The sequence below is a fragment of the Arvicanthis niloticus genome, chromosome 9 (genome assembly GCF_011762505.2).
Source record: "Arvicanthis niloticus isolate mArvNil1 chromosome 9, mArvNil1.pat.X, whole genome shotgun sequence".
NCBI lineage: Eukaryota > Metazoa > Chordata > Mammalia > Rodentia > Muridae > Arvicanthis > Arvicanthis niloticus.
Window position 1 is genome coordinate 59,803,199 of NC_047666.1, and position 20,667 is coordinate 59,823,865.

Here is a 20,667-nt window from a genome sequence, read left to right on the forward strand (position 1 = left end):
GATAAGATTGTCTTGAAAACTTCTTCAAACAAAGACAGGTCATGAATACAAGGCTATTCATGTGCCAGTGATGGGTAATAGCTCTGATTTCAGATGACAACCTAAGACAGACACAACTTTCTGCTCCATGACTGATAAAATGCCTCTTTTAGATCAAAATGACAGGTAAGATTCACACAGAGATGGATCATCCTAAGACAGAGCATAAATGATAGAATTTTTGTACCAATGACAGATAAGGTATACACCTCTTGAGGGGATGCCTAAGACAAGCACACTCTTTCTGTGCCAATTGCTGAAACAGCTTTGGCTTGAATAGATTAAAAAAAGGAGGACATGTGGGGAGCACTCGTGAGTTAGCTTTTGCTAACTTCTTACATGAATGAGTCTGCAGACATCTGTCTTTGTTTTTAATTAAGACATGTGCATTATATCCTGTCAAGTTCCTCTAATTACACATACATCCTTCATAGACTGTCTTAGCCTGAAGGAAATAGCCTTAGTCAAACATAGATTCTATGAACCATGAACTTACCATGTAAAAAATGGTAACCACTGTTTATTTTCTTGCAATTGGTCATGAATTTTGTTTTTTCCCTTTAAAAGACACTGAGAAAATATACTTGCTCACTGGAATGGTATTAACCAGTGACCTTCCCATACCTGTTTCTTGCATCTTCTTTCTGCCCATTCTATAATCGTCACTCACTCAATCCTGGTTCTCACTTTGACTGACCAGCTGGTTCCAGTAGCTGTGGATACCAGCAAGTACTATGATGTGGGGCCTTGCTGATTAGGAGTCAACTATGTTCACTTTACTAACTTTTAGGTCGGGAACAGATCTCTGAGTCAGTAAAGGCTGCTCAGTTGATAGGAAATGCAGGGTTAAAATCTAAGGAATCATTCAAGTTCATTCAGTTTCAGTCTACTGAGTATCTACTTGTTGTGGAAAATGAGTTTCTGAAGTCTCAACTTAGTGTAACACCAAAATATTTCAGTTTTTTTCTGCAGGCAGCTGGCTGTGGTCAATGGGAATAAGGGCATTTGTGAGAGCTTATCATTTCACATCACTGGCCACATCTTACACCTATAGCCATGACCAAGTACATATAGCAGTCTGCTCTATCCAGCCCTCATAGCAGTCATGGTACAATAGCTCATCATAAGAAGAACTTGAACCTGGGTTCTGTGATGCTCTGGATCATGTCCCTTCCCCTATCCACTTACTGATGAGGCCCATTCTTTCTGTTGTAATTTGTAATCTATAGCCAGGTCAAAATATCATGATCAAGGTAATTTATAAGGGAAAACATTAAATTTTGAGGCTCCCAGTCAAGAAAAATTAGAGTCTGCAGCCATCATTGAGGAGAACATGGCCACAAGAAGACAGGTACAAGTCTAAAGAAGTGTTGAGAGTTCATCTCTGATCCTGAAGTGTGTGTGTGTGTGTGTGTGTGTGTGAGAGAGAGAGAGAGAGAGAGAGAGAGAGAGAATGTGTGTGTGAGAGAGAGAGGGGAAGAGAGAGAGGGGAAGAGAGAAAAAGAGAAACAGAGACAGAGAAAGAGAGACAGAGTGGGGAGAATTCACTTGAAATACCTTTGTCTTTTGAATCCTCATAATTGGTCGATCCCTCACTAACACACCTCCTCCAAGTAGGCAATACCTCCTAATCCTTCCCAAACAGCTTCACCAACTAGGAATCAAAGTATCAAAATCATATATGTCCAAGGGAGTCATTTACATTACCCTCTCCCATATTGTCTGGAGACTTGGAAGATGGCCCCCTTAGGAAAGCATCATAAAACCTTCTGATGTAGATTTTTCACCGTTTTGTGCTCTGCTGGCATTTTCAGAGAGCAGAACTCATGTAGACACTTCAGAAAACCTCCCCAATGATTGCAGGTTTGTACCTCTATGAATATCTTAGGACAGAGTTCTCAATCGTCCTAATGCTGTGCCCCTTCAATGCAGGTTCTCATGATGTGGTGACCCTTAAGTCATAAAATTATTTTTGTTGATATTTCATAACTCTAATGTTGCTATTGTTATGAATCATAATATAAATAATTATTTTCCAATACTTAAGTATTGTGAACTTAAGTGACCCCTGTGAAAGGGTCACTGACCCTCCCAAAGGATTCATAGTTTGAGGAACCCATACTTTCTTAGGATGATATGAAAAAAGATTTTTGTGCTCCAGTTTTTTCTCCTAAGAAGAGTTTTTGTGTATTTGCTGTAATAGAGAACCCAGGTTTGTCTCCCCCAACCCACACTGGATGAACCATATCTACCTCACAGGCACCAAAGGAATTAAATCCTGAGCATAACTCTGTTTCAGAAAAAAAAAAGACAAACACCAAGCACATCTCAGAATTCTCACTGAGAGACAGAACAAACAAAATCAGTGGTCTGCCATATGTCACCATGGTAGCAACCAGTCAATCGACCCATGCCATAGCCCTTTGGCAACTGTCTCAAACAGGTGGAACCTTCAGTGTCAATGCCTTTCAGCCCCAACTCTCCCAGACACAGTGTGTCAGTGTGAACACGTGTTATGGCCCAATGCAGTACACCATGGTGTTTAGGGAGTCTTCTGGCCACCAGCAACTTGGCTTGGTGAAGTCTGCTAAGCAAACAATGGAAAGTTTTAAAAGCCTGGCGCACAAAGATTTAGGACATGGAAGTGAAAGAGATAATAAATTTGGGATGATTGTAGTTATCACTTTTGTGTCACAGTGTGTAGTATGTGAGACAAGGTTACTTTGTCTGAATAACATGTAAGCAGAAAAACTGTCATATACTGGCCAATCTCTTCTCAAGACAAAGGTTATCTAATTTAATGAAATATGAGAAAAATTAATACCTGATAGATGAGGTCACAAGAGCAACTATGAATGCCCTCCATTTATCCAGGCTACTTCCCTTCAATACTTCCTAGGCACAAAGTCTCATATGCTATGAGGCTGTTGTTTGTGCCTGGACATGTTCATGGGTGTGTCTATTTCATCCAGAATATCCATTTTGATATTAAAGATACTACTTTTAAAGCTACACTCCCTGGTTCACCAGTATTCTAAAATAACTAGAAATTGATAATAACCCATGGTGCGCCTTAGTTTGCAGGCTTTTATTTGTCATACACTCTAGACAATGCAGAGACTATACTCTACTACCAGCAGTTCCTGCATCTTGTACAGAGCTGCAAAGAGCATTAGCCATGGCACAATGTTTATGAACCAAATGCTCTGTGGGTTAATTTAGGCTCATGAGAGAAGGCATGCAATGAGAATCTCGCCAGTGAAACTACCCTTCTTGTGTCATGAATGAAAGCTCACTAGACAAAATCCTCTGCAAGTGGAAGGACATGAACTTAGAATTAGTATCCACATAAAAGCCTTGCATGGAAGTGGTGCGCCTATAATCTCATCTCTATGGAGACAGAAGGAGACAGACCACTTCAGATTTCTGTGTTAGAAAGTCTCACCTAATTTACAACTTTCAGCATCAAGGAAAGTGTCTCAGTAAGCAAGGTAAAAATGACAAAAGACCTCTGTCCTATTCATACATGAATAAACACATGCAAATGATCTAGACCACACATAGAAACTCATACGCCTGTACACACACATCGCATCACGTCACATGGATGGGTGTCCCGGCCCACGGGGATTTGACGAGACCTTAGGGAAGGGGGCGAACGAATGAAAGGACAAGAGACACAAAGAATGAGAGCAAGTCTGAGGTTCTGATCAAGCTCTGAAACTTTAATTTTGGGGGCAGGTTATAAAGACACAGCAAACTGGGAAGTTTGGGCTAGGGTCATTGCTTAGGGCTGTCCTACTATGGAATCCTTATTGCCTTAGACCATCCCACTGTCATAACCTTATTGCCCTAGACCATCCCACTGTCATAACCAGCTCCAAGGAAATGCCAGACGTTCTTTAAGTTCCTGGGACCTGAGACCTGTGAACGTCCTTTCTTAACCTTGTACTGACTAGACTTTCTAGGACAGCAGGTAATTTCCTGAGTTTGGCTCCTGGCAGATGGGAGGCATGAAATAGAGGAAAAAGAGAAAACCAATGATTAATATTTTATCTTTCCAAAACAATAGTGTTTATCAGCAGCAAAAACTCAGGACTTAAGCTGACAGCACTCTCTTAAGGGGTTTATAAAAGCAAACCTAAAAAGGCTAAGTACTTCCTGCTTATGTGCAACCAACCACACATCCAGCCTACATGCAGAAAAGAACATGTCCTTCATGCTGTCAGGGGCAAGAAAACTTGTTTACAGGAGTGGAAACATGTGATTTGTTATCTTACATAAACAAATCATGTAATTAGAAGAATAAATCCCAGCATTCCTGAAAGTCCATCTGTCCTTGGGCAAGTGGAGCTCACATGTTAGATGCATTTTGTTTTATATTTCTCTTAAGCATAGTAATTTTCAACCCTTACGTGCTTACATTACATTCCCTTCTAGCATGTTCTTTCTTTTTACTTAATCCCTCAACAGTATAATTGATTCAGATTATGCTATGCCTCCTTAAGGCACTGTCACAGGATCTTTGCAAAAAAAATACAGCCCCATGATCTAGACTAGAAATTCTAATGTGATTCCCAATTCATACCTTAATATCCTTACAGAAGAACTGAGCTGCATCACAAATACTGATACCTCCACATTTGAAGCAATCGCCTTTAGTTGCACAGGTTATACTTGGCCTCCTAGTAAACTGTAGAGATAGAAGTGAACTTCTAGATGATGTTTGTGGACTTCTGCTCTAACAAAGATGGTTCAGGCACAGTGACTTGTAATAGGTGAGTTTTTGAGCTTTCCCAGTATCCAAAGTCCACTTTTTATACACAAGACACATAAAAGTACATGCTTTTATGATGATCAGAGAGAGAGAGAGAAGAACTTAAAATCTTGTATCTGGACAATTCTAGTGACTCTCAAATAAGGAAAGAGAGAAACAAAGATGTCACATCCCAAAGAGTGCTACTAGATTCTAAGAGAGTAAAAGCAGTGAGGTGACAAATGTCACACAGTCATAGCATAGACACCTACTGCAAAGATTTACTGGCCATTATGACTGAGAGAGTCTGCTGTAATTCAGACTAAGCAAATTCTGTGGCCTTGATCCTTTACCAACACCATCCACAGCTCCTCTGGCACCTTTCCTGAGACTGTGGAAATTTATTTGAGTTATTCTTAGGCAACCATTGAACACAGTGACATTGACAGAGAGCAAATATTCTATGTTGCCATTCGTACACCTTGGGCAGAGCATTCTGTTCACACAGAGGACTCATAAATAAGCTGTTGTGAATTGGAGGACTCTGGACACTGCTAAGAAGGAGGACACCATAAGCCCTGTCCTCCTGTCCTCTCTTACCGTACCATGTGGAAGGACATACAGGCTCAGCTATGCCTTTTTTCAGTTCTACTTACCTTCCTGCCTTCTTCTTCCTTGCTCAATGGAGACCTGTGAGTACCTCCAAGGCCCTCTTCCATATCGTCCCTCCTCCAATCAAAGCTCTATCCCTGTCCTTAAAGTCCCTTCCTCTGAAAATATCCCTAAGTTCTTTTTGCTTTTTAATTAACAAATGATGGTATATAAGTTCTCTAACTTTAGTATTACATGATTCTAGGTAATCTCTTTTTTCCAGTGTGTCTTAACTGAGGTGTGGTTTGATTTAGAATAGTGTACCCCTTATTAGTGAACCAGAAATATCTCAAATCCCAATATTCAGAGACATTCTTGGGTGTTCAAAGTATTTAATCACTTTGAAAATGAACACTTAAATTGCTGGCATTCTTGGTTGGAAATGTGCAGTCTATAGTTTAACCTTGAGACAGATAAGACTTCAGGCACATCAGAACCTTGTGGATGTTTGTGTGCTAAAACAATATTACTATTAGGATCAAAGAACTTGGATTAAACTACCAGGAGAACTTGTTATTTAATGTCCAAAATAACCATATAATTAAGAAATTGCTGAGTGTGGTTTTTTTTATCTGTGTTCTGAAAATAGTTTTAAGGTAGCAAAAATAAAAAGCAAGATATTTTTGCATACTGTGATATAGCAGTGACAGGCTAGATTTTAGGAAAAAAATTTCTAATTCTAGGAAAAGGTAGAGAATGATTCCTACAGAAGCCATTGGCACTTGCTCAACTGTAACACAGGTGAATCATGAAGTTTGAATTTCACAGTTACATTAGAACTCTTAGGTTGAAGAGTGCCCCAAAATAAAAACAGGGTGTTGAGTTATGTTTTTAAGAATCTAAAAGTGGTAATGAAAACCAATTATGATAATTTTTATGGAAAGAATAATTATTCCTCCCACATTTTCAGTTAAAAAAATAAAACCGTTCCAAACCTTGAGTGCTGGCTGCTTAGTGAAGTCAGGACATGCCATTCAAACCTGCCTTGGCAGTTATCACTGCTGAAGCTGATGACTGATGAACTAATAATTGCCTTATCACTCTGCTGTGTGGCAAGCTGTGACAGCTACCACACTGTCAATCTGCCATCTCAGGCTGTGGAAACCTAAATGATACTAGTTACTGTGCTGAATCACCAGTTATAGACAATCAGATCTGCCATCAGCTGGCTGGAACTCCTTCCTTTCCAGGAAGTATATGGTGCTGGCCCCTTCCCAGCTCTACACTGAGACCCCTGAGAAAATCTGCCTCCATCTCTACCATCTGAATGAGACAGTGACTGTCACAGCTTCCTTGATATCTCGGTGGGGAAGGAGACAGCTGTTCGATGATCTTACAGTTGACAAGGACTTGTTCCACTGTGTTTCCTTCACTGTGAGTACTAGTTACTTGTCCTGATTTGTTTTATGTACTTATAAACATATGTATGTGTGTCAGTATGTCTGTATCATATCCATACATATTTCTAGAAAAGGTTAATCTAGAATCATATCTGTGAACTCAAAACAATAGAAATTTAGAACATTTACCCAATAAACAAATACCTTAGATCATCCCACCCCAAAATAAGAAGTCAATACTTGTGCATATGCTGCTTTCCCACTGAATTCCCTCAAAAAAGCCCACTGTGCAGGGAAAGAAAGGGCTCTCCAATCCAGAGTACTTCCTGCTAGTGAGTTAATAAACTTTGAAACAGCTGTCTAGCTAATTAGGACCACATCTCCTATGTGTGATCCTGAGATCCTGAATAAGTGCTGGGTTTCTTCTTCAGAACCTATCCTCCAGACACACTTCCTACCACCATTAATACATCACCTTTCTCTCTGTCTCAGTTTCAGAGTTAGAGCTAATTTTCTTTTATTTCTTAGAGATAATTCTTAATAACATTCTATTTACCCCCTAAAAATGACTATGTTGCTGTTACTCACATAAACTGGCATTGACTTACACAAAAAGTTGTCTTTTCTTTTCATCCTTTTTTCCTGCTCAGTTTTTCCATCCATATAACACTTAAACAAAAACTGATGGACCCTCCATCTCTTTCCTGTGAGATGAAAAAAGAGAAGGTTAATGAGGTAATCTAAGAAGTGCAGAGAGTCAGATTGTGAAGGATCTCGTATTCTCAGATCCCTAGATTGTCCTCTTCTGAAGGGGAGGAGTCTCTTGACATCAACATCAAAGGGCCAACACATAAATTCAGCAAAAGGAATACCGCGCTGGTGAAGAACAAAGAAAGTGTTGTCTTCATCCAGACAGATAAGTCTATGTACAAGCCAGGACAGACAGGTATGAAGCTCCATGGTGGGCAAAGGAATTAAGACACCATCCTCAACATGGCACAAAGAAAGTCTGGGTCTTTAGACCTCACTAGAAAATTTTCTCTCTCTCCCTCTCTTTTCAGTTAAATTTCGAGTTGTCTCTATGGATAAAAATCTACACCCCCTGAATGAGTTGGTGAGTCTTTTATCTATAGGTATTGGTGGGTTCTTCAGGACAAAATGTCAATGCAATATGCTAATTTCTAGCCCCTTTTCAAGCATAAAATGGTCTTTTTGTCTATTCTGCTCTTTTGCCAGTTTATATCCCTCACTCAGTTACCATAGGCCATCCTATGGCTTCCTTACATGTGAGTGTCTGTATTTTGTAGTCCATTAGTGGGTAAGCATCTCTGGGTTTTCTTTAATTTTGTGGTGACTTAAAGTATATAGAACCTCATGTTTCTCAGTCATTTGTTTTGCAGATTCTGTTACTTTGTGTCATCCTTAAGAACTCCATTTATAGTGTAACAGAAGTATTTCTCACACAGTCCTATTATTTTTATAACTTCATATTTAACACTTGTGTTCTTCCCTAATTAGGCTCTTTTAAGAATAAGATTGTGTTTCAGTCTCTTGTTCTCTGCACTTAGACAAGTTGTGGGTATCTGTGTTAAGTACCCTCTAGTATGAATAGAAGCTTCTCTGATGAGGGCCAAGGGATGCTTTAATCTATAAATAGAAAGATAAATTAGTATCAGTTGGTTTAATACTGTGTCTTTTAGCAGCATAATAATAGCGGATTCTCTCCTGGGGCCTCTGATACATGAAACCCCAGGTTCTTGACTCTACAATCATTCCAAGTATCTTATTACTTTTTATCACATTGAACCTGCTGAAATCACTAGTAAAACTGACTTACCTTGGATTCCAATGAGTTTTGTGTTCTAGTTATAAAGTGGTCTTTCTACTACTGTTTGGGGTTCATTTCTCTGCCACTTAAAGAATTTAAAGGCAGGAAATATCTCTAGCACAGTAGGCAAAATGAGCCAGTTTGTTTTGTTTTTGTTTTTGTTTTGTTTTGTTTTGAGTCATGGTTTCATGATGTAATTCTGACTGGCCTGGAATTCATAGATATTCAACTGCCTCTGCCTCTCTGCCTCTCTGCCTCTCTGCCTCTCTGCCTCTCTGCCTCTCTGCCTCTCTGCCTCTCTGCCTCTCTGCCTCTCTGCCTCTCTGCCTCTCTGCCTCTCTGCCTCTCTGCCTCTCTGCCTCTCTGCCTCTCTGCCTCTCTGCCTCTCTGCCTCTCTGCCTCTCTGCCTCTCTGCCTCTCTGCCTCTCTGCCTCTCTGCCTCTCTGCCTCTCTGCCTCTCTGCCTCTCTGCCTCTCTGCCTCTCTGCCTCTCTGCCTCTCTGCCTCTCTGCCTCTCTGCCTCTCTGCCTCTCTGCCTCTCTGCCTCTCTGCCTCTCTGCCTCTCTGCCTCTCTGCCTCTCTGCCTCTCTGCCTCTCTGCCTCTCTGCCTCTCTGCCTCTCTGCCTCTCTGCCTCTCTGCCTCTCTGCCTCTCTGCCTCTCTGCCTCTCTGCCTCTCTGCCTCTCTGCCTCTCTGCCTCTCTGCCTCTCTGCCTCTCTGCCTCTCTGCCTCTCTGCCTCTCTGCCTCTCTGCCTCTCTGCCTCTCTGCCTCTCTGCCTCTCTGCCTCTCTGCCTCTCTGCCTCTCTGCCTCTCTGCCTCTCTGCCTCTCTGCCTCTCTCTCTCTGCCTCTCTCTCTCTGCCTCTCTCTCTCTGCCTCTCTCTCTCTGCCTCTCTCTCTCTGCCTCTCTCTCTCTGCCTCTCTCTCTCTGCCCCTCTCTCTGCCTCTCTCTCTGCCTCTCTCTCTGCCTCTCTCTCTGCCTCTCTGCCTCTCTGCCTCTCTGCCTCTCTGCCTCTCTGCCTCTCTGCCTCTCTGCCTCTCTGCCTCTCTGCCTCTCTGCCTCTCTGCCTCTCTGCCTCTCTGCCTCTCTGCCTCTCTGCCTCTCTGCCTCTCTGCCTCTGCCTCTGCCTCTCTGCCTCTCTCTCTTCCTCTCTTCCTCTCTTCCTCTCTTCCTCTCTTCCTCTCTTCCTCTCTTCCTCTCTGCCTCTCTGCCTCTGCCTCTCTGCCTCTCTCTCTTCCTCTCTGCCTCTCTGCCTCTCTGCCTCTCTGCCTCTCTGCCTCTCTGCCTCTCTGCCTCTCTGCCTCTCTGCCTCTCTGCCTCTCTGCCTCTCTGCCTCTCTGCCTCTCTGCCTCTCTGCCTCTCTGCCTCTCTGCCTCTCTGCCTCTCTGCCTCTCTGCCTCTCTGCCTCTCTGCCTCTCTGCCTCTCTGCCTCTCTGCCTCTCTGCCTCTCTGCCTCTCTGCCTCTCTGCCTGCCTCTCTCTCTTCCTCTCTGCCTCTCTCTGCCTCTCTCTGCCTCTCTCTGCCTCTCTCTGCCTCTCTGCCTCTCTGCCTCTCTGCCTCTCTGCCTCTCTGCCTCTCTGCCTCTCTGCCTCTGCCTCTCTCTCTTCCTCTCTGCCTCTCTGCCTCTCTCTGCCTCTCTCTGCCTCTCTCTGCCTCTCTGCCTCTCTGCCTCTCTCTCTCTGCCTCTCTCTCTCTGCCTCTCTGCCTCTGCCTCTCTGCCTCTCTCTCTCTGCCTCTCTCTCTCTGCCTCTCTGCCTCTGCCTCTCTGCCTCTCTCTCTTCCTCTCTGCCTCTCTCTCTGCCTCTCTGCCTCTCTGCCTCTCTCTGCCTCTCTCTGCCTCTCTCTGCCTCTCTCTGCCTCTCTCTGCCTCTCTCTGCCTCTCTCTGCCTCTCTCTGCCTCTCTCTGCCTCTCTCTGCCTCTCTCTGCCTCTCTCTGCCTCTCTCTGCATCTCTGCCTCTCTGCCTCTCTGCCTCTCTGACTCTGCCTTTTCCTCATCCTCATCCTCCTCAGTATTTAAAGGTGAGAGTAAGAACAGGAAAGAGAAAGTATCTTTCCTAGGTGCCAATTAGTCCAGAAGGTCAGGACATAAGGCACACAGAATACAGAGGTTACCTAGTGCCCTGAAGCCAGGTTACACTGCAGAGAAGCTTTCCTCATTCAGTCTGAGTATAGTATTTGTCTATGAATATAAGAACAAATTGTTAAGAAGAAAACTTGGGACCATGACAATTTATCTATCAAAAGCATCACCCCTCACCCCTGACCCCTTGGGCTTAAGGCTTCCTCAGGCATGGGTTTTTGACTGGGTTTTCAGTACCTAGTATGAACTCTATAAGAGAAAAGAGTTTTTTAATTGGACAAAAAGAGGGAAATGTTGTGAATAGCCCTAGCCTCTTGTTGTCATGGTAATTCCACTCCTGGGAGGGGCTGCAAAGGAGGAGTGGATCTTGTGAACCTTCTGTCCAATCAAATTTGTTAAATAAAGGCTAGAGCCAGTGATTGGGCAGTAGAAGAGGAGTGGGAGGAGCCAGAGGCAGGGGAGAGTGATAAGAGCGAGAAGAGCCGTTGGGAGTGGGCAGTTGGTGGAAGCAGAGAAGATGGAGAAGATCATGACCTAGGAAACTGCAAATTGTAAGAGCTCTCTTAGCTGGGGAATAGAGTAGTTCAATGGTAAATCTGCCCAATCTAGGCTTGCAGCATACATTTATAATTAATTGAGTTGTGTCTTCCTTGATTGGACTTCAATGGGCTAGAGATTTACCGCAACAAACTCCATCTTGCAGAACAAGATTCAATTAATCAGAGATCAGTTGGTTACCACCATAAAAGTTATGTAACAATTGCATGGGCACATTTTACCTAGCAGGTCAATGTTATACATTATAAGATTCTCATACAGCTGGACAAGAACATTGAGGTTTCCTCTCCTGTAGCAATGGAGAAGCCTTGGCTGCAAGGGAGAAAGCCACAGTACCAGCTTCATTTCTTTACACCCTTTACCTAAGGTGTGTGGTATCTTCTACAATAGAATATTATCAACTAGTTATTGCAGGCAATCAAGAAGAGTGACATGCACTATTGTTTGGGGGTCTCTAGGACCTCCCTGACAAACACCTCATTGAAGAAGTATCTCATGCCTAGTACTGAGAGCTTGGTTTAATGACCTTTGACCTTCAGGTACAACATCATCTAGACATGCAAGGTGTCTTCCTACATGCTCTCCTTTTAACGGATGTTTCTTAATCTGTGTATAAAGCAGTAAGTTTCCACATGGCTTTTTCAAAGATGCTTAGTGTTGGTTAACCCTCCCACCCTCCCACCCTCCCATCTCACCTCTCCACCCTACCCTCTCACTTTTGCCAACTTCTCCTCTTCCCTTTCCCAAAATCCCCTCTCCCTTTTCCACCTTCCTCTCCCAGCTCTCCCACACTACACAATGATTCCTATTTCAACTTTCTGTATGTCCCACAGTACACTGTGCTTTCATGTCACCTACATACTATCTCCCCTACTTGAAGAATTCCCACCAGGTGGTATCTGTGTAACTTTTTAAGTTTTATTCATTTACCTGCAAATTTTGTGACTTTGTTTTTACAGCTAAATAAAATTCTATTTTGAACACCTGTACCATACTTTCATCATCCATTTCATGGCTTATTTTTCTTACTTTCAGAAATGAGTTCAATAACACTAAAATTCCCTTACAACTGCCATTGCTTGCTCTCTTATTCTCTGCTAGAAGTGGCTGTGTCTTCTTTAAGCTATGCTCACCTGAAGTAAGCTTGCCTCTTGAAACAGCTCAGTTACTAGAGAACTGTCTGTCTTTAGTGTGTACACTTCATCTGATTGATCAGAAACACTTCACCCACCAAAGCTCTGACCATGACCCCTTGCCCTGGTCAGCAGCAACTTTCCTCTGAAGCAAGAGCATCTACTGAGACCTCTCTTAATATTTCTTGGGCAGAGTTAGGCACTGATTTATTCTGTTGAACTGTGCTCAGGAGGTGAGTACTGACTACACAAGCTGATCCCTTTGTAGCTCATCAGACAAGGAATGGGAAGGCACTGCGTGGGGTACAGTGGGTGTATATGGCTTGCCCAGGACATTCCCAAGTTATACATTTTGAGTGGATATATTTAACACTAGTAACCACACTAAAATTATTTTTGATTTGAACATTTAATTTTGGAATCTCCATACTGTAAAGGCTCAGGGCAGGCAGGTCTTCCAGAACAGCAGAGAAATCCTGCAGATGATGTCCGTCAAAGTTCTATTTGTGAGTCCCTGTCCATTGAGTGAGTCCTATGACATAGATAGTTCTAGAAAATATATGTAAAAGTTCTCTATGGTAGTAAATTGGCTTACAATTGACTTTGTTACTAGATATTAAGTTCATCACATGTTTCCTGAAAACCCATCCTATGGTTTATTCTATAAATGTATTGAATTTTCTCTGTATGTGAAATTTCTAAATCAGTGGTTCTTATGCTTCCTAATACTGTGTCCCTTTAATGCAGTTCCTCATGTTGTGGTGACCCCCAAACCACATTTTTGTTTTATTTTTTGTGTTACTTCATGACTAAATTTTGATAGTTAGGAATTACAATGTAAATATTTGTGGAGACAGGTTGGCCTGCTGTTCTAAACTAACATTGTTTTCCTTGTGTTTCAGTTTCCTCTGGCTTACATTGAGGTAAGAGTATTAAATGTTTCATAATCAGAGAGAAATCAATCTTATGAAAGTAACCAGATATTGGAATGTTGTTAACTGGTTTGTTATTTCCCAGTTCACCTTTATTTCTTCCTTCCCAGAAAAAAATTACCAAGCTCCCAAATGCTTCCACCATCAACACAGTGATCCTAGATGCACTGCTGTACTTAATACTTTATTGACTTAGAGAATTTACAACCTCTTTCACAGGATCCAAAAACGAACCGAATTATGCAGTGGCGGGATATTAAGACAGAGAATGGGCTTATACAAATGTCCTTCAGCCTGGCAGCAGAGCCCATTCAGGGCCCTTACAAGATAGTGATACAGAAACAGTCAGGACGGAAGGAAGAGCACTCCTTCACCGTGATGGAATTCGGTATGGATTGGGAAGACCAAAAAGAGTGGGTGGGTGTCATAGGTTTCTGGTTACCATAGGATGAATTATTTTAAACAAACAGAGTTCCAAATGGGAAAGGCTGGGTTTCATCTGACTCCAGCTAAGGCTATCCATGTAGCAACATGAGACTTCCAAAAAGTTCTAGGGTTTTTCTGAAGCAAATTATTTGTTTGTTGTTTGTTTTTCCTATTTAAGTAGATGCCCCTGTGACTTTCAGGAAGTGACATAATGTATAACCACTCAACATTCTAACTTTATTGGGGGGACATGCCTTAGTAATGGGAACTCACCATTTCTGGGCAGAGACTGATCATTTAGGCAACTAGACAAGTCACTCCGCACCTGAGTGTTTCCTCTCTCTCCCAACAGTGCTTCCCAGATTTTATGTCGAAGTGACAGTCCCAAATGCCATCTCTATGCATAATCCAATAGTCAATGTGACTGCATGTGCGAAGTGAGTTACCTGCTTCTGTCCTTCTATCCTTAAGAATGTACTTGGACACAGAAAATCCCTAGAATAATGTATCATTGAAGCATATGTAGAAACTGTTCTGTCCTTTTCCCACTAGAATGTTTCCCCTGTGGTATTCATTTGTGCAATCATTCAGTGCATGCCTTGATGATATTGATGGGTATAATCAATTGTATGAGGCAGTTGCTGCCTCTGGAAACAGGAAGGGACCTAATAAGATCCACTGACCCATGTGAACGGAACACAGGCACTCAATCTAGGCATCTCACTTCCTTCTTATGGGCTGACAGAAAAATCAGAGAAATAAGAGTTCCCAGTCTGCCTCCAGCTCAAACCACTGCCTCCCAAGTTTAACCTTCAGACATCTAAGTCTTCTGCTTGCCTTTCTGTGCCTGACAAATGAAGACATTGTACTACAACTAGAATTTCTATTGAAGTCTAGAAACATATGAGAAGAAACTTGCAATACGTGCCTGAATCAAACAGAAGACACATACCTCAGCTCATAGTTGCTTGTCCCTACAGTGGACAGGCTCAAAAACTAAAACTGATAGAACAAAGGCAAAGGATTAAGGAGGTTTGTTAGATTAGTTCTGAGTCCTTTCCCAAGCTCCTGTTTCATCTCATCATCCTGTTTCAGCCCCATCATGTAATAGCTGAGGATCCTGGTTTGGTTACATAACCTTTTTCAGAACCACAAAAGGGACAAAACCATGTCTTCAATAGGTTCTTAATAGGGCTAATTTTTAAATTATTTATTAATTTATTTATTTATAAATTGCAGATTTTTAACATATACAGTTAAAAAGGGTCAGGAGTAATAATAATGGGCCATGTATGTGTCATTATGAAACTACACACAATCAGTGAGAAGACAGTGGGTGTCTGCTTTAGAAAGACCCTTGATCTCTGTGAATTTATCCTGTGTCTTGTGACAGATATACCTATGGGAAGCCTGTCCTTGGATATGTAAGCATAAATGTATGCCATGAAAGACGTTTATCTGGCTCTGGGGCTGAGGGTTCATGCAGTTTATTCCTTCCCCAGGTGAGTGAATCAGTTCCAAGGCCTGTTTTAAATATCCAAGGTTAACTAACAGAAAGGCAGACAGCAAAGATGAGAGGAAATGAGTACCCAGACATTGAAGGAGGATGTCTGGGACCTTGAGCTATAGCTCAGGGATAGAACACTAGCCAGGCACGTGCCCAATCCCCAGAAGCCTCTCAATAACAAAATTGATAATCTTGAGACCCAATAGGCATATTTCAACAACTTCACTTGGCCACCAAATTTATTTTGAATATATATTCATTATAAAAAATAGTAGGGTTATATTTTCATACATGTGTGTCATGTATTTTAACTACATTTCCCTGTCCCATTGCGACCTCTGCTCCCATAGGACCTCACTTTTATGTGTGCTTCTCCTCTTCCTATGTAACCCCCACTAAATTTGTGCCATATAGACTATCCTTTGAAGGTGTATTTCAATTCACACATATAAAGTTTAAGTAAGTTAAATAGGCTTTGTTACTATATATTCATTCAAGTGTGTCATGAACTTGATTCCCTCCTTCATTGTGTACCTCTTTCTTTCCATCACTCCTCCCTCCAGACCCTCTCTCTTCCCAATGGAACAACTTTTCTTTTGTTGTCTTTTCCTTCTCTTTTGTTTTATCCCACATGACAGAAAACATACCCTGTTGTGTGTTAGAGTCTGGTACATTTTGTAAAAGGTGATAATCTCCATACCCATAATATTCTCCTAATTGGTTTTGATTATCAATTTATCAGCTGGTGGACTCACTTCTCTGTCATGCACATAAATGACAAGCCATGAATGGGAACACCTTTTCATATGCTGATATAGATTCCATTTGTAGATCCCTGACAGCTGAGCATATGGTTCCTTGACCTTCCATTTTCTGAGGCACTTCTATACTGATATGGGTAATGGTTGTACCAGGTTGTAATCTCACCCACAACATATAAAATGTTTAGGACATGAGGCCTTTGTGCTCACAGATAAACATTAGAGAAAACAGGAATGTTAAACACACAAGCTTGTCTTCTTAACAGAGGAGACAAGGCCACGCCTAAATCTCTTCCAGACAGACTCTTCTTTTCTAGACTTCTATCTTGAGCAACTTCTCAGTCAATAAAACCCATCGTTATGGGAGATGTCATTTGTATTTTACAACAACCTGTGTGACCTGTATGTTATCTGTAGGGCCAAGTGACTCCTGACTCCCACAGACTTTTATATCTATCTCAGGCATTCTCAACAGCTATTGGTTCCCTGTAGCTCTTGATCCTGGGGTGGGGCTTTGTGAAATTTCCCCTTTCCACCACATTAGCAGGATAACTTGCTTTACCATTATTTAAATTTTCTTTAGACATCCACATTGTTGGGATTTTATGGGAGTCTTATCCCTATTGTATCTGAAAGACACTATTTTTGCAACAGGCTTTCTGATGTTTTACAATCTTTCTGTAAAAACCTTGTTCCATGGTTTTCCCTAATTCTTCAATGTGGGGGTTATGTTGGAGATGTATTATTGGGATAGGCAGTTCTCTGCATTTTCATAGGTTGTGGATCTCTACAATGGTCTCTGTCTCTTGAAAAATAAGATCCTTGATGAGGTGAGAGCCACATGCATCTGTAGGGATAAGGGTAAATCTTTGGGTACAGTAATGAACTATATTGATTAAGGAAAATGGCAGTACTACGTTTCTCTTTATAGACTCTAAGTGACTTTTCAAGTTACCCATTTCTTCTTAATTTAACATTTGTGTTTTGGATGAATGTAGAAATCTGTCCACTTGTATTAAGTTTTAGAAATTAATTAGGTACAGGTTTTTGAAGTATTCCCTTACAATATTCTAAGTCTTTTTAATGTCTGTGTAATGTTACCCTCCACATTCCTGATTCTATAAATTTCAGTCATTTTTTTCTTTCTTTTGGTTAATGGTGCCAAAGATTGGTCTTGATCTTATCTTCCTAAATAACCATCTCTTAGACTCATTTTTTTGTATTCTTTATTTCTTCTCCATTAGTTTCTGCTCTGTTATTTATTATTTCTTCCTCTCTGCTGATAGAGTTTGGATTGATCTTTCTTTTTTCTGAATCCTTGATTTATATCATCAAGTCATTTATTTGTGTTATATCTTTTCTTTATTTTCAGCAGAACTCAGAACTAGTTATGTCTCTCTCACATTGAATATCTTCCAAAGGCTTTTGTGTCATGCTATTATTTTCATTTAAATACAGGATTTTTTTCTCTCTGAGTTTTTTTGATTCATACATTTATTAAGTAGGGTATTGTTTGATTTTCATGGATTTATGTAATTTCTATAAATCTTTGTGCAGTTGACTTTAAGCTTTATTGCATTGTGGTCAGATAGGGTGTACTGCATTATTTAAATTTTTCTGTATTGTTCAGATTTGGTTTGTGTCTTGCTTTGTCATCTATTTTAGAGGAACTTCTGCTTACTGCTACAACGAATAAATATTCTTTGGTGTTTCAGTGGAATGTTCTATAAATTTCTGTTAGTTCCAAGTGATAAATTGACATCTACTTCTGATGATTCTGTGTTTATTGTTGTTCAAATATCCTATTGGAGAAATTAGGGTGCAGAATTCAACTATAACCACTGAGTTGGGTTTCATCTGTGTCTTAAAATCAAGTGGTATGCTTTTTATGAAAGTGCATATGTTAGATCTTGGTTCATAATTGTGGTGTCTTCTCAGTTAATTGTTCTTTTTATCAGAATAAAGTGTCCTTCTTTATCTCATCTAATCAATTTTTGCTTCAAAAGAGTTTGGTCAGATATTATAATGGTAATGCCTGCTTGCTTTCTGGTCATTTGCTTTGAATATTTTTTTTCCAATCCCTTCACTCTGATGTATGTATTTTTTAAGAGAAAATGAGTTTTTTTAAAAACAACAAAATGACTGATTTTGTTTCTTAACCCATTCAACTATCCTATGTCTTTTGATTGGAGAATTGAGGCCATTAATATTCAAAGTCATCATTGAAAGTTGCATGTTGATTGCTCTAATTTTACTTTTGGTACTATTTGTGTTTAATCTTACTTCATGTTTCAGTAATTATTGTTTCATTTGTTTTCTTTCTGTAGCCTGTTAGCTTTTCTTTTTCCTCTCTTCAGTCCAAATTATTAGTTTTAGTATTCTCTGTAGGGCTGGTTTGGTGGACATGAATTTTATAGCCTGTTTACAATTTAGTCAGTTTTAGGAACTTCTTCATCCTTATAAGTTGTTTATGCCCTGAGGTTTATAAGCCTTGTATATGCCCTGAGTCTAAGAATGCCTCTTTCTAGATGGACTATTTAAATTCAGATAAAATTTATATACAATGGTCTAAGAATTATTAATTTTTGGCTAATTGATCAATTAATGAGTGTGTAGCAGTAAAGTCACCCATTATTATTGTACCTGGACCTATCTATTCTTTGTTTAGCAATACTTCTTTTCTGAAATGTGATACTTTGACATGTGTACTCAATATTCCCTTCTTTTGGCTTATTCCTTTTACTAATAGGTAGTGACTAATTCTTCTAACTACATTTTGGACTGGTCTATTTTATGATATATGAATATTGATATTTCTGTTTTTTCTCATCTTGGATTTTCTTGATCTATCCCTTCCTAGCGTTTCATTTTTGGTGTCTGTGTGTGTGTGTGTTCTCTCACAAATTCTTTTTAGTCTAATTAGCTACCCTTTGTCTTTTTTCTTTTTTTGTCCATGAGGTGTGTTTTATTTTCATCGATCATACAAATAATTTTCTATAATATCACAAGGCAAACCAAGTGCCTGAGTTGGTTCAAAGTGCATGTTTTTTCTTCTTGTGTCTTCTCTCCGTACATCTTGCAGGGGACCTTCTTCCACATCACAAGGGGGGGTGTCTCAGAGATGGCAGGATAGTGTGGGAAAATCCTCCTAGGCTTCTAGGAAATTTCACTCCTCTTTTTCTATTCAATGGCCTCTTTGGTTGGCAGGGTGTTCTTTTCATGCATCCTGGTTTTCTTCAGCTTGGCCTTATTGAAGCTGGCAATTTCCCTCACAGCTGGTTTGTCTGCCATTTTCTTACAACTCAAGTCTCATTCTAAGCTCATGCTCCAGGTGCTCCCACTCACATTCTTCAGCAAGAGACCTACCCTGTGTCTCTTAATTAAAGAGTTAAAATTATTTATACTTAAGGTTATTGTTGATAATTATTTGTTTATTCTTCTGACTTTATTGGATGTTCTGGTTAGTTCACATACTATTTTTCTTTTATTAACCATCACATCTGCTGCTGATTTTCTCAGTCCTTTTCTGACTTGATAGCATTCATGTCATCATTCGCTTGTTTAATTTCTCCTTGAGGTCACTGGTCATTTCCAAAACTAGACTACTGGATTATTAGTCCAACATTATGACAATTTGTGTATCCTAGGACTCAGTTAGTGAAGAGCTATACACTTTTGTACATGTCATACTTGCATGTTTGGTCACATATCCTCTGTTTCTTTTTCTTTAATTAAGTTATTTATACACTTTATATCCTATCCACAGCTTCCCCTCCCTTCTCTCTTCCCAGTCCCTCTTTCTTACCTCCTCTCATCCCACCCACCTACCCCTCCTCCCTTCCTTTCAGAAAAGGGAAGGCCTCCCATGGATTTCAACCAGCTTTAGCATATCAAGTTGCAGTAAGACTGGGGACATCTTCTATGAAGGCTGGACAGATGAGGCAGCCCAGAAAGGGGAAAGGGATCCAGACAAACTGACATAACACCAGAAAACCAAAGTTGTTAGAGCAATGCAATTTCAATGAAATAATGTATACTACTATGCCGACAATAATTGTAACAATGAAAATGGAGGGGAAGTAAGCTGTGAAGCCAATATTTAATTAAGAACGAAATACTGATTCTGGTGACCTTTCACTGTTCAGAATAATGTCAATTCTTTCTTATGAAGAATTTTCTCTCTTGGAGAACCACACACTGGCAGCTTCTAAACACCATTTAACTCTAGAAATGGATTTCACTTTACTTACTGCCACTAAGTATCAAGCCAACCGTATGATGCCTGCTGGTAAAACATAGCATTGAGCTATATCCATGACTGTGGTTGCTATTTTAAAATTATAAAGTACTTATTAAATCCTAATGGCACGCAAGTTAAGTGCTCCATACATTAAAATTGTGGGTTTACTTAACACTCTTTAGAAGATATCACTTAATGTTTAATAGAAAAAAAATCTCTATTTTATAGATGACTAAGCCAAGGCAGCACTGTGACTGGTCATGATCATGGCACACAACAGCCCAGTCTTTGAGCTGAGTCCCATGCTTATAACCAGAAAACCAGACACTAAGTGCTCATTTTCCTGAAAGAAGTCCTCATGTGTGGATTTGAGTAGACCATCAATCTGACAGTGTGCCATGTTACCTTGCCTATCTC

At 40.5% G+C, this 20,667-nt stretch overlaps 1 protein-coding gene and 1 pseudogene across 2 annotated transcripts in view; one reads left to right on the forward strand and one right to left on the reverse strand.

Moving 5' to 3' along the window:
* Nucleotides 1–5,280: 5,280 nt before the first annotated feature.
* LOC117715150 (murinoglobulin-1-like) overlaps nucleotides 5,281–20,667 on the forward strand; it is a 50,732-nt gene continuing 35,345 nt past the window's right edge. The window contains exons 1-8 of one of the 2 annotated variants that reach the window (XM_076940508.1): nucleotides 5,281–5,487; nucleotides 6,637–6,820; nucleotides 7,573–7,732; nucleotides 7,848–7,900; nucleotides 13,287–13,307; nucleotides 13,536–13,704; nucleotides 14,095–14,179; nucleotides 15,136–15,244. In XM_076940508.1, coding sequence (XP_076796623.1) covers nucleotides 5,402–5,487; nucleotides 6,637–6,820; nucleotides 7,573–7,732; nucleotides 7,848–7,900; nucleotides 13,287–13,307; nucleotides 13,536–13,704; nucleotides 14,095–14,179; nucleotides 15,136–15,244 — 867 coding nt within the window. In that variant the 5' untranslated portion in view covers nucleotides 5,281–5,401. The remainder of the gene's footprint in view (nucleotides 5,488–6,636; nucleotides 6,821–7,572; nucleotides 7,733–7,847; nucleotides 7,901–13,286; nucleotides 13,308–13,535; nucleotides 13,705–14,094; nucleotides 14,180–15,135; nucleotides 15,245–20,667) is intronic. The other variant, XM_076940509.1, reaches the window with a different exon arrangement.
* Nucleotides 15,259–20,666, reverse strand: LOC117715151 (thymosin beta-10 pseudogene; annotated as a pseudogene).